Genomic DNA, 13656 nt, shown 5'->3' on the forward strand with positions numbered 1-13656 from the left:
TATTTAATAATGAATATTAAATTATTAATATTAATTATTTACTTGAGGTTTATTATGAAATAAATCTTCTTTTATCTATTTTATTATTTATAAAATTATTTACATTTTTAACTTAATAGAAACAATTATTTTTATTAATTTATTAATTAAAATAAATTACATTCAGCCAGTATCGAATAGCAAAAAATTATTTTAATTTTCAATAATCAAAGTAATCATAATTATTATTTGTTATATATTAAAATTATTACTTAAATTTTCATTATTATAGGTTTAAGTATAAATTTAAGAGAATGATTTTAATTTTAAAGGTAGAAAATAATAGAATTTATGCAAACTTATTTTTAGATTTGGTATAAATAAATAAATAAATTATAAAAAAATTTGGATGAACAAAAGAAAAATTCATGAAGCAATTATTGATGAAAATAATAAAGATAAAAATAAAGTACGTAGTAATAAAATAAATGAAGTCTAATTAAGTAATTCTCAACATTTTCAAAATTTAAAATAAAGAGAATAGTAACTGATAAGAAAATTTTAAATGTATTTACAATAGACTTGATAAGATCAAAAAAAATAATAGAAAAGCTTTAATTGATTGTCATTAGAAATTTTTGAGCCAGAATTTTATAAAAAATAAAATAAGAAAGCTAGACGATCCGATCCGATTGATAAATTAATAAATTGATTAATTTATTGAGCTATAAGGCTCAAGAATAATTTTGAAATAATAAAATTAGTTCTATCTATCACAGTGGAAATAATTGCATAATATATACAAATAAATATCTGTTTTTGATAGCTAATTAAAATATAAGGTAATTAATTAATTGTATGTCTTGTGAAAGAATAGTTCTATTTATAATTTATTTTATTACAAAATATACATTTTTGCATTATTTCTTAAAAACTAAAATATTAATAAAGTATAAAATATTGTTAATTACAAATAGAGCATACTTACTTAGCTTTACAACAAACCAAATCAACTAAATTCAAAAAGCAAACAAATATAAAGAGTAAATAATAAATAAATATCTAGAAATGCTTAAAAAAACATCTAGAGATTATTCATAGCATAAGTCATCGGATTCATAATCTGATGATAACTCTACAGCTCCTGCACTTTCATTAAGAGGATCTGATTATTTAGCGTTTGACATTTAAAAGGATATAAAAAAAAGTATTTTAAGTGATTTTAGTGATGATGAAAGTGATCATCAACACCATATGACAGACAAAGTAGATTTCGTTTGGTTACTAAAATCGTGTATTGAAGAGGCTCTGTCTTATTTTTTAGAATGGGCTCCATTAACTATCATTTATTTTTTTATGACTAGAAATTACTCACAACACATTGCAAATGGGTATGGCTTGGGCTTAGTATGGTTGAATTGCATGGGGTAAGGCTTATATTATGGCTTAGGTAGCGGCTTAGAGACCATGGCCTCTCACGCCCATGGAGCTAAAAATTATGAATAAGTAGGTATTCTTTTTTAGAAGACGCTTTTTGTATCATCTATTATGTTTATTCCTATATGCATTATGATGTTATACGCAGAGTAAATTCTACTGTTATGGAATGATAATGCTGATCTGTGCTAAATAGCTGGTTAGTTGTGTATGTTTGCTATCCCAGGAATTGCTTTTGTTGCTGTTTATTATGCCTATAAAGGTAAATAAAATATTTAAAGTCTAAGAAAATTAATTTTTTTCTATCACTAAAAAATTCTATTCACCATAAAAAAAAATATCTACTGAAAGCCAAAATCATTCAACTAATTTTTATTTATATTAAATTGAAATCATTTTTTTGGTATAATTATCTATTAAAAATTTTTTAACAATATTTAAAAAACAGCAACTTTGAATGCACAGAACGAATACAGGTTGCAAGTATATAGCAGCGGAATTAACACTATGCTCACTGTTATCTACTGCTTTATTTTTATTACTGGTCTTGATTGCGGAATCATGGGAGCTGCTGTTGTTTTTTCTCTATCATAATTCTCTAACTTAGTTCTATGCTATTTATTCGCAAGCAGAAAAAAACACCTTAAAAAATGTTTCATTCCCTTCACTAAACTTTGCTTCTAAGATTTGAAGCCATTCCTCAAAACAGCTATACCAATCGGATCACTTGTGTCTTTAGAATGGATTTTGCAAGAAGTTAACTCAATAATTGCATCCAATCTGCCTGAAGAATAATACTCTGCAAATATTGCAATAGCAAATTTAGCTTCTACCAGTGTCCAATTTCCTTTAGGTTACGCAACGGCAGCATGCACTTTTATAGGTAACGAAATGGGAAGAGGGAATGTTAAAAATGCTAAAAAATATGCTTTGTATAGCACCTATATTCTCATAAGCCACTTATTAATAACAGGACTTCCTATAGCTATATTTAGAGAAAGTATAGCATCCACCTTTACAGTTAACCCTGAAGTGAAGGACTAATTCTTGAGAATTATATTCTTTGCTCTAGGTGTATACTTCTTAGATGCAATTTAATGCCTAATCACAGCATTTATGAGAGCTATAGCAAAAGAAAAGTTTAGCAGTGTTTCATTCCTTATTTGCTACGCCCTTGTAGGATTAACATCAAGTTACTACCTTGCTTACAAAACATCATACGAAATCACAGGAGTATGGACAGGACTTGCAATAGGTAAAACTTTAAACTTTTTTTATCTAAAAAACTACAATAATAATTATTTATTTTTCTTTCTAAAATAAATTTTTTTAAATATTTTAATAGGTATGAGTCTTTATTTGATTCTTTAAATCTGCATGATATTATTTACTAATCTTGAAAATATGGCAAAGAAAATACAAGACAGATTAAAATAAAATAGTGAGCCCAATGACACATTAATAAATAACATAAGTATTTAAGTCACATGAAAAAAACTCAAAATCAACATATAAAGCATAACACATTGATGGCAAATTTAAATACCATAAAAAATAAATGTTTAATAAGCAAATATCTAAATTATCTCACAAATTCTATTCAATTTTGAACATTCTTAATAATTAAATAATAATAAAAAATAATTTATTCAAATTAAATAAAAATTTTAATATCAATCAATCAATATTCAATGTTATTTTGTTTTTAATATTGGTTTAATTAATTAAAATTAAGTGCCCTTTACTAAAATTTAACTATACATATACATGTAAGATGATAGAATTATTTTATTTCATATTTATTATAAGAAATCTTATTGTGTTATGTAAGACATAAAAAAATTGAATTAAGTGAATAATAAATAAATAACAAGTTATTCAGCAACCATTTATTTAATTATCATAAATAATTATTTTTTGGAGATTTGATTTGAATCCATAAATAAAACGAATATCATATCATCACTTTTATTTAAAAATTAAATCAAATAATTTGAAATAAATAAATCTTATTGCTATTGCAAAATTTATTACTGATCGAACAAAGATAATTAAATATAAATCAAGATAATTGCTTTGAAAATGTTAGGATTATAACCACCTAGAATTTAAACTAGCTTAGATGATGTTTTAGACATAGCAGAAGATGTCATGAAAAAGTTCATGTTTGAATTTAGAAAAGCTGCCATTAAGGAATTAGAAGATATCACAAAAACTGAAAAAACATGTGTTAGAGAATAAATTAGAAATATTGCCAAAGTTAGATTTCAAGAATTCGCACTTGTCATTAAAGAGCCTCTCACTTAAGTGATTAAAACCATTAGGGAAGATGCAGCTAAAATAGAACCAAAAAGACCCTTGGATGCTAATAAAATTTTATACCCATTACATGTATAGTGATCTAAAAATACATTGAAATAAATAAATCATATGAATTTTTATTTTAAATATGATAAAAGGGACCAAGAAGCTAACAAGATAGAATATAATCAGCACCAAACATCAATAGAGATGTTAAAATAGTTTCAACTAGTGAAAGAGGATTTGTCATTAATGAATTAAAAGTTAATATTTTATTTAAATAGTTTTTAATTTTCTTGAAAAGCCTTCCTAAAATAATGCAAATATTTTTTCTTTGATATTAATTAGTTCAACAAACTTTAAGAATTCATAACTTATCCTAAAGATGTTAGATAAGTATAAAGACTATCCGTTGAGCTTGATAGTTAAGGAATAGGTGATAACGGTTTACCTCACTTTGGTCGTATTTTAGGAATGTATCATGGTTGTAGATCTCTCATCCTTAACCTTTCTACGTAATTCTTCTTTTGTAGAATTATATTCATATTAATATCATTTATTTGATCAATCTAAAACATAATTCAAATAAATTTTGATAATTTTTCTTGAAATCATTTTTGTGGAATATTTTGTTTATTAAATAATAAAAAAAAATAATTAAATAAATGAATGAATGAATTATTAAAATACATAAATACTTTAAAAAGCTATTTTGTATTATTTTAACATAAATAAATAAAGTTAGATTTACTAAGTTTAATAAAAAGTATGTTGCTATTTATGAAATAAAAATTAGTTTGTTTATAAATTAAAAATTTTTCTATTTTATTTGAAAAGGAATTCTATAACATAAAAAGGAGCTGAATTATTAGGATAGGGAATGTTTGAATTGAAGAATTTAGTATATTTAAATTTGAATCTTTATAAGTAAATTTAAATTAGCAACTTTTCAATTTCTAAATTTTTTTGCAGTAATAAAGTGAAATAAAAAGGTATGAACGTTATAATTGAACCTATTGCTAATAATTGTGCCTGTTTAAGAGAACTTAGAGTAGAGCTAGCTTGGTATATTAAATTAAACTTTTACATATATTAAAAAAATTTTTAAGCAATTAAATAGGATCTGGAGGTATGGCTGATCTTGGTGTTCATTTGCTGAACATAAGAAGTTTAGATAAATTATGGCTAGGTTTATATGAGTAAATTTACACCTTTTTAATTAAAAAAATAAATAAATAAAATTATAAAAATATTTAAGCAACTAAATTTATGATGATGGTATGAAAAACTACTTAAATAGCTTTGCTAAGTGCTAAGCATATACCACTTTCACTATTGATTTAAGGCTGTAAATTTTATTCTTTCTTATAACGATTCAAACTATTATTTTAAAAACAGTAATCCTATCCAAAAGAGTCTGATTGAAAAACTTAAAACCTATATTAAACATAAAAAAATTAACAATTTCGAACTTTAATGCTGAGAACAAAGAAATATTTTATAAAATTATTAAATAAATTAAATTTTGTTTGTATTCATTTTATATTTTTGTTCCTATTGGTAATATTTTTAAAAAAATTATTGATTGATACTTACTTATTTACTTGTTAGTTAATTTAATTAATTGTTACTACAAGAATATTAAACAAGAAATATCTATTTACATTTTTATTAATAATTTAATAACATATTTTAATTGTAAGAAATTTAAAATTTTAAACCATATCCTACATTTTTTTATTTATTTTTAATTTGCTATATTAAATAATTTTAAGTAAATTATTAAAGAAATTTTATTTGAATATTTAAATAAACATAAGTAATTTATAATTTGTTGAGAGAAACTTACTTACTTATTTTTTTGTTGTTTTATTTTTTATTTTTTATAAAAATATCTCAAGAAAGTTTCATATTTAAATAGCTCATCTGCTTAAAGAAGGTTTCATCGTTTAAGAGAGTTATGGTTGGTAATAAGAAAATGATATGCTATGCCTGCTTGTATTCTGTTATCATTTTTTAATTTTAATAAATTATGTAATAACACAGAGTCATCAGCATGGTAAATAAGAAAATAAAACCAAATGAGAATATTATTAATTTGTTTAGCTTTGTAACTGATATCAGCTTATCATGAATATTATTTGAACATTGTTAGATTATTTTTGTAGGTATTACTGAGATTATTGCTTCGTCACTATAATAATCAAGCTAGGCAGAATTCTAAAAGTTAAGTTTGATAAGGATACTCATGCTTTAAATAAAATTAGAGAGAAAAGCTTTTACTCCAAGCTACAACATTCCATTTAAAGAGGTTTCACATCTTGCAATCAAATTAGTGAAGAGATTTGTTGGAAGATTAGAAGAAAACGTGCTATTTTGTTAGCATGCATTCATAGAAACAAGTTCGTTTATATCATTGTCCAAAGATGTATCTATAAGCTGTAAATCAGCAATATACTAATCAATTGAGGAAGATGAAAAATAATTAGCTTCATCAATAGAGTTTACAAATTATTGCACAATTTAATTTGAACTCTAGCTATTTTATTCTGAAGATGGGAGGTAATTTTAAATTTGTTGCTTCAAGATGTAACTTGTTTAAATGTAAGATTAAGCATCGTTAAATCTATTGAAAGATGTTAATGCATATGAAAAATTATGGGTATAAGATTCAATCAGTCCTAATGAAACAGCTATGTAAGCAAAAAATGGAATGGAATTGATAATTAAAATAACGAAGAAGGATTTGTAGCTAATAAAATTGCTTTCTATTCTAAAATTTCTTTGAGTTCTTTTATTAATTTCTTTTCCATTTTTATCTTTTCGAGGTTACTTTTTTGTGTTTCTATTTAATGAATTCAATTATTCTTCTTATTTCAATAGGATCTTTTTTGAATCAGCTCTTAATGCGATTTCTTTAGCTCTCAAATCAAAATCATAGCAAAAGATAAGATTGCTCTGATCTCCATCTGTCATTTGCTATATTCTTGTGAGTCTTAATATTTCTGATTGTATTTGGATCAGTGTAGTTGACTCGTACATTCTCAAAATAAGTTTAATAAAGTTCATAAACTAGCGATAAAAATAAAATTCAAAGAGTTGCATGATAATGTAGCTTAAAAATATGCATATCAATTATATTATGAATAAAAGCTAAATACTATTCATATTATCTGTAATTTATTACTTTAAATCTTTCGATAATGAGCTAAAAAACTAATAAAGCGAAGAATAGTTATCTAAAGAAAATTTTAAACTAGCACTATTAAATTTAGCTATTTAACCTTACTGAAGACTTTCTGCAGTTAGGCTAAATGAAAACAACATCTATTTAAATAAAAGAGAAGATAGTATGAGAGGCATTTATGTTGTGTAGTTATTTGAATAATTTATTAATGTTATATTATTAGATGTGTAGGTTTCTCTAGAATACTGCTATTCCAAATTTTACTCTAATTATTAATTAAAGGTAGTGTAGCTATCATTAATATAGTTGTATATTAAATTAGCAGCTGAATTATATTCGCTTTGAGAAATTTTACCATTTTATAATTAATTTTAATTTTAGAGGAGCTAGTAAACCATAGATAACGAAATAGAAATAGGAGACAGAGTTGAACTTCTGAAGCTCATCAAAGAAATTTAATCTTAAAAATTAGTGAAACTAAAATAAAAAAGTAAATTAGCCCAAAGCGTGATAGAAAGCACGATTAAAAACTCAAGCAACTTGAGTATTTTTAGCTTTTTTAAATCAGGAGGATTGTTTTTATTTAAAAACTTAGTAAAATTGTCATATTTACTTTAAAATATACTCTTTTATAATGAAGATGTCACACTTTATTAATCATTTTTTATTCTTTCCTATTAAAATAAAAATATTTAAAATTTTAAAACTTAAATTGAGTTTCTTTATTTTTTTTAAACGATAATTCAAAATTATTAATGAGTAATAGTAAATAAATAAAATGATACATTTGGATCTGGCTATTCTAGTTTAATTTCAGGTAATATAGCTTAATTTTCTTGATTAAATAAATTGTCGTTATCCATAGGTTTGATTTATTTACTTTGGTTGTTACTGATTGTATCTATTGTGCGTTATTTTTGTTAGTAACTACTAACAAAAGTTGATGTTTTATTAGCCTTTCTTTTAGTCTAGCTAAGATCAATATTTTAATTTTTATTGCTTGATGAGTATTTCTACTTGTTAGATTCCGTTTTTCTACTTCTGAAAGTCTTTTGACTTTTGAGACTCTTTTAGCTTTTTAAGCTTTTGTGGGTAATTTGTGATTTACTGTGGTATTATGATTCTGATTCCTCTTTTATAATAACTGATGTGGATTCTTACACAGGAAATGATGCCTACTATTCGTGATGCTCTATTTCTTCATTGCTTTCGTTTGCTATTATTAATTAGCATTCAATATTATCTTCAACTTTTATTTAATTATTTTAAGACTCATTTTCTCCATATTAATTTAAACTCCAAGATTTTTCCAGTCTTACACTTGGGAGTTGGTCATCCAATTTAAGAGCAGGAACTTAATCAGATCCCTTTAAATAATATAAATAAATTAACATGTACATAAATTATATCTAATGTTCAAAAAAAGTTGTGTTTAATCATAAAAATCTTAAAAAATTAATTAAGAAGCTAATTAATTTTTCAAAATAGAGATTTTACTAAAATAAAATATTTTCATTTTGTTTCAATAGATTTTTTATATTCTAAAAATTTTTTTGGTGTTTATAATTAAATTAAAAAAGGATTTTCAACCCTGTTAATAATATACATTAATTAATAACACAAATTTACTTTGATTATCGAATGAGATTTAGAATAAGCTTGATCGTTTGTTGTTTATAACTTTTTTAGCTCAAAATTTTTCTTTTTAGGAGAAAATTTAGCTTTGTTATGATAACTTTCTAATAATTATTGGCTTATTTAAATAGATTAATCAGATGCAACCTAATTTTTAGTCAAAACATTTCTTTCTGATTCAAGTTTATTGATTATAGAAAACTGTGAACCGTCTATCGCATTTTAGCTATATATTTTATTTGAGTTATCATATTTTGATTGATTACCATCTGAAGGTCTAAATGATTCTATATCATCAGAAATTTAGGACTTGTTTTAGTTTAAAAAAGACAAGCTCAAATCATCTAAAATGCTCTATTGAAATTTATGGCTGTGATTTGCTTTTCCAAATTTATTTTAATCTAACTCCTTCAGCTACTTAAAAATAGAACTTTCTATTTCTATCATAGAACCACCATTTTCGAAATTTTCATATTCTTCTTTGAACTGTAAAACTGTTGTATTATTTTCTGATACTTACTTATTCTCATTCTATTTTAATAAATAAAAAATTAATAAATTAATAAACAAATGAATGAATGAATGAATGAATGAATGAATGAATGGCTCATTCAATTTTATTGTTTAACCAAACAAAATTAATTTTGTAAGTTTAAATAAAATGCTAAGAAATAACAGAATAATTAAAATTCATTTAAATTTAAACAATTTTAGATGAAATAAATACCATAATTTTTTTTTCGTTGTTCATATTTTTTTAATCGTGTTTAACTCTGTCTAATTCAATCGAAGGCTATTTAATTGTCAACCGTTTAATTATACTCTTTTTTTTATTTTTTTAAGAAAATATCGATTTGATTTAGTTTTTATTGACATTAAAGCTATCATTATTCTAATAATCTTTAGAATTGAGTTTCTTGAAAAAGTCACGCTCAGAGGATTGTGGAGTATTTAATAATTTATCTTCTTTATAGATTTTTTAATTAGCAAAATTAGCACTTAAAGTAGCATTAGCATAAGTCTTTGCATCTAAATCTCTTTCAGTTTCTGCCATACTTTGAGAACCATTTTAGTTTTTCAAATCAATCATTTTGTCTATCAAAAGAATGTAATACTTGATGTCTTTGTATTGCAAAGATTTCTGCTTTTTAATGATTTTAAAATCTATCAAAAAGCTTTTAAACATTATGCTTGGTTACTATTTTAAAAAAAATATTTAATATTTTAATTATTACAAATAAAATATTAATATTACACTTTTGATTGAGGATCTTTTTGATCTGAATGATCTAAGAGATTAATTACTCTGTTGCTATAGCTTTTCATTTATTTCTGCTTAAGATTTAAAGTAATGAAAGGTTGGTAAATTTATTTTTATATTTTGATAGTATAAATTATCGATTTGATCTAAATTGCTAATTTCATTTTATATTTTTTCAAATTCTTCCATCGCTTCATTCATATCAAAACCTTAAAGTGTCTAAATTGTTGGATAATTTTCAAGTCCTATTTTTTCTAATAACTCAAAATTCACATTTTCGATAGCACTAATAATAATTAAAAAATTTTTATAATAATTTCTTTCAAAATAAAATTAAGAGTTTATTCAATGCTTTTCACCTTTATTATTTGGATTTCAGAAATAATTTTTAAATTTAATTCTCAGTAAATTTGCTTAATTAAATTAATATTTATTTTTAGGTAAAATTGTTTCTAAAATTTTTGTGCAATTTTTTAAAAAATTATAGAATGAACAAAAATATTTTCAAAGTTTTTAAAATTTTTACTAAAAAATAAAAAATTTAATTAATGCTTTTAAAATAATTCATTTATTTTTTTTATTCTAAATAAAATATCTGACTTCAAATTTTTGAAATGCATTTTAAGTTTAAAAAAATAAAGTGTAAATTTACTTATTTTCGTTAACTATAATCTAGCCATCGAATTGAGCTGATGATTTTGTTTTTTAGAAAAATACAAAGAAACCAATTTGTGATAAGTCTATGAAGTTGATACTTATAAACATCTAAATTGGGATTATCCACCCAAAATCATGTCGTAAGTGACCTTGTTTTAATTCTTAAAGCATTTTATTACTTTCACCAGCTTTTAAATACTGAAAGGATTATTAAATATAGAAATTTATAAGTAAAATATTTACTTCGTTAACTAAATCATCGTGATAGAATGCAACTATACTCGGTATAATTTAATTTAAATTCTTGTGATATTAAAATTCTTGTCTTGAATATCCAAGCAGTTTAGGAAGTTGTTAAGAAAACCATAACACTTCACCGGAGCCTTTAGAATAACCTATTTGCAGAGAATAAATTGAATTTGAAAAAATTTGCATTATAGTGTTTGATCCGAGAAGTAAGTTCATGTCAATTGTTTTACTAAATTGCCTTCTTTGCATAATGTCAGAAGCTTTTCTTAAGTCGCTCTTGATTTCGCTTAAAAAAAAGCAAAGAAGAGATTGGTTATCTCTTGTAGGAATTTTCTCATAAAAGCAAGTTAATTTATGTTCACATCCCTATAAGAATTATTGATATTTATCATTAATGTTCTTAAATATTTAGATAGAATCTACTCCATTTTTTATAGTATTTAAGGTCTATTCAATTTGTCAAAAATCATTATTTAATTTATAAAAATTTACAAATAATGAAAAGTACTTCTATTTTTAAGGATATTGCATCTAGCACAGCAGCTGAATTTTCTTATTTTATTTTTTCCACTTCAAAAAATAAGTTGCAAGCTTACAAGGTATTATAAATTTCTCTTTTTGAATCTAATTCTTATCTTCAAAAATTAATGAAAATTAAATTAACTTTTTTATCCATTAAATATTTAATTTTTCAATATTTTTAATAAATTTAAATTAATTATTAAAAAATGTAGATATTTTATTGTATTTATTAAAAGGATTAAATTAAATCAATTAAAGTATTTTAAACAATTTATTTTTTAAAGATTAAATTATCTTTTATTTTTTTTAGAGAGAAAATATTTTATTTTCACTTAAAATCTGATTTTTATTGTTTTTGAAAAATTAATATTTTTAATAAAGAATGAATTGTTAAATTTAAAAATACTGATAATGTTCATCCATAGATTGCTTGATACTGTCTAAAAATACATTTAAGCCTGCCTTAAACCAAAACCCTCTGACGATTTTAACATTTAGAGATATTTACATTTACTACTTTTGACTAAGAATTTTGATAACTTTTTGTAAACTGTATAAATTCTTTTTTTAAAGGATCATGAATTTAATTAAGATAAAGAATTAACATGAGACTTGGTTCTAAGTTATATAATTTTCAAGAGTTAAAATATTTTAACATGCATTACTTAATATGCTAGTTATAATCTATGCATTTATTTCAAAGCTTCCATCTTAGATACCTATTATTTTATTTACGTTTTTGCAAAAGCATGAAACCTATACACATTTGATAGAGTGCTATTCGTAGAAACTAATAATCAACAATTTATAGAATTTACTTTAAAATAAACTATTTTTATATCTAGTAAAAAAAGCTAGTTAAAGAGAGAAATAGTGAACTTTCATTAAATTTTAATATCTTATTTGTATTTTTTTTTAAGACTCCTCCTCATTTAAGGTAGAATGCATTACGATTTTATTAAACTTATTATTGTAATATTTTAAATAGCACAAGCAGGTAATTGGTAAAATCAGAATTGAAATTACTAAAAAAGACTTTTAAGATATAAATTTAAAATAGCACTATAAAATTTAACCTAAAATAATTCCTATTATCAGCATATTCAACCCAATAACATTGGCACATATTTTTACTTGATCTGAAAAGGGTATATTCATTTGAAAATCTTTAGCAACTAAAATAAAGAATATTAAGCAAAATATAATCACGAAAATCATTCCTCCATGCTAATTTTAGAAGTCCAAGTACAATGTAAAAATGATAATATGTTTTAAAATTTATGAAATAGCGTGCTCTTTTGTAAAAATCATTCGAGAAAGACCTTTTTCAAATATATTCACACAACAATCTGAAAATTATAGTTAGTAGAAGCTAGCAATCTAGGCTAAAAGTATAAGCAAAGTTCCAAAAACAGCTTGGGATGGATTAGAGTTTAATATATTGTTAGATTACGAATTGCTAATATTTTATGTAGATTTTTAAGTTGAAATTGATTAAAAATAGGGCATTAACTGCAAATAGCCGATTTCTAGAAGAACCAAAAATAGGAAATGATTATAGTAAGTGAAATAATAGTTTATAATCTTCCTAACAACTATATTAGATTTGAATTTTATTACAAAAAATAGAATCAATATTATACAAACTAGAGCAAAGGCTAAGCAAATTATATTTAAATTGTTATTCATCTAATCAGCTATGTAAGAAGAGGGCCTGCTTATGTAGAAAATTATCTATAAAAGTAATTATTGTTGATTAATTTGAGAATATTGTGTAAAAGCAAGAGATAGTATCTATAAGTAACCAAAGATAGTAACAAAAAAATTGAGCTCAGAAATTTCAAAATTTGATTCTAAAGTATGCAATTTGAATTATCTTTTGTAAAATTTGAATAGTAGTTTTTTCATTTTTAAAGCAAACGCATTCTACTTTTAAAAAAGAGCATAGTTTTATTAAAAACTCCTCATATGTGCCAAAGAGAATTTTAATTATTTTGAATTTGTTAATAAAAATCTTTAATAAATTAAAAAATCTTGTTATCTTCTTCTTTGTTTGTTTGTTTATTTGTTTATTATTTATGATTGATTAGTAACTAATATTAATAGCTGTTTAAAAAACTTAAATTATCTAAGATTTTGTTTGAGCGTGCATTTTTGTAAATTTTTTATTGGATTGGTTAAGATTAAAACAAACTTTCTTAAATGTGTGTGTTTGTTCATTTTTAAGTAATTCAAAATATTTATTTTGTGCATTATAAACTTACTTACTTACTTAAAATCCAGTTTTATCAATTAAATATTCTTTCTTATTTTATCCAGTATTAATAGATAGATATTTTCCAATAAAAAGTATTTTTAACAAATAGAAACATAAAAAAGATATTTATTTTTAAAAGGGAGAGATTAAAAATAATAATCTAATTTTTTG

At 23.0% G+C, this 13656-nt stretch overlaps 4 protein-coding genes across 4 annotated transcripts; 3 read left to right on the top strand and 1 right to left on the bottom strand. All coding sequences in view use genetic code 6, as the record gives it.

Moving 5' to 3' along the window:
* Positions 1-1047: 1047 nt before the first annotated feature.
* Positions 1048-2907, top strand: TTHERM_00214800 (MATE efflux family protein; the record flags this gene model as incomplete). The annotated part of the gene is made up of 3 exons (XM_001007176.3): positions 1048-1678; positions 1865-2671; positions 2762-2907. The coding sequence occupies 3 exons, from the start codon at positions 1048-1050 to the stop codon at positions 2905-2907; spliced, it is 1584 nt and encodes a 527-aa protein (XP_001007176.1).
* Positions 2908-3498: 591 nt separating this feature from the next.
* TTHERM_00214810 (hypothetical protein) lies at positions 3499-5200 on the top strand (the record flags this gene model as incomplete). Its single annotated transcript, XM_001007177.3, has 8 exons — positions 3499-3807; positions 3876-3980; positions 4066-4232; positions 4555-4644; positions 4690-4782; positions 4827-4916; positions 4976-5065; positions 5116-5200. The coding sequence occupies 8 exons, from the start codon at positions 3499-3501 to the stop codon at positions 5198-5200; spliced, it is 1029 nt and encodes a 342-aa protein (XP_001007177.2).
* A 244-nt stretch (positions 5201-5444) lies between these two features.
* On the bottom strand, positions 5445-12201 carry TTHERM_00214820 (transmembrane protein, putative). Its single transcript, XM_001007178.2, has 9 exons — positions 11635-12201; positions 11215-11341; positions 10701-11153; positions 10453-10655; positions 9795-10086; positions 9267-9737; positions 8534-9070; positions 7690-8271; positions 5445-7578 (listed from the first exon to the last, which is right to left on the bottom strand). Exons 1-9 carry the CDS (start codon positions 12174-12176, stop codon positions 5614-5616), a joined length of 5172 nt encoding a protein of 1723 aa, XP_001007178.2. The 5' UTR covers positions 12177-12201; the 3' UTR covers positions 5445-5613.
* A 285-nt stretch (positions 12202-12486) lies between these two features.
* Positions 12487-12783, top strand: TTHERM_000214829 (hypothetical protein; the record flags this gene model as incomplete). Its single annotated transcript, XM_012795392.1, has 1 exon — positions 12487-12783. One exon carries the CDS (start codon positions 12487-12489, stop codon positions 12781-12783), a length of 297 nt encoding a protein of 98 aa, XP_012650846.1.
* Between the last annotated feature and the right edge of the window lie 873 nt (positions 12784-13656).

This window comes from Tetrahymena thermophila (genome assembly GCF_000189635.1).
Source record: "Tetrahymena thermophila SB210 genomic scaffold scf_8254815, whole genome shotgun sequence".
NCBI classification, from domain to species: Eukaryota; Ciliophora; class Oligohymenophorea; order Hymenostomatida; family Tetrahymenidae; genus Tetrahymena; species Tetrahymena thermophila.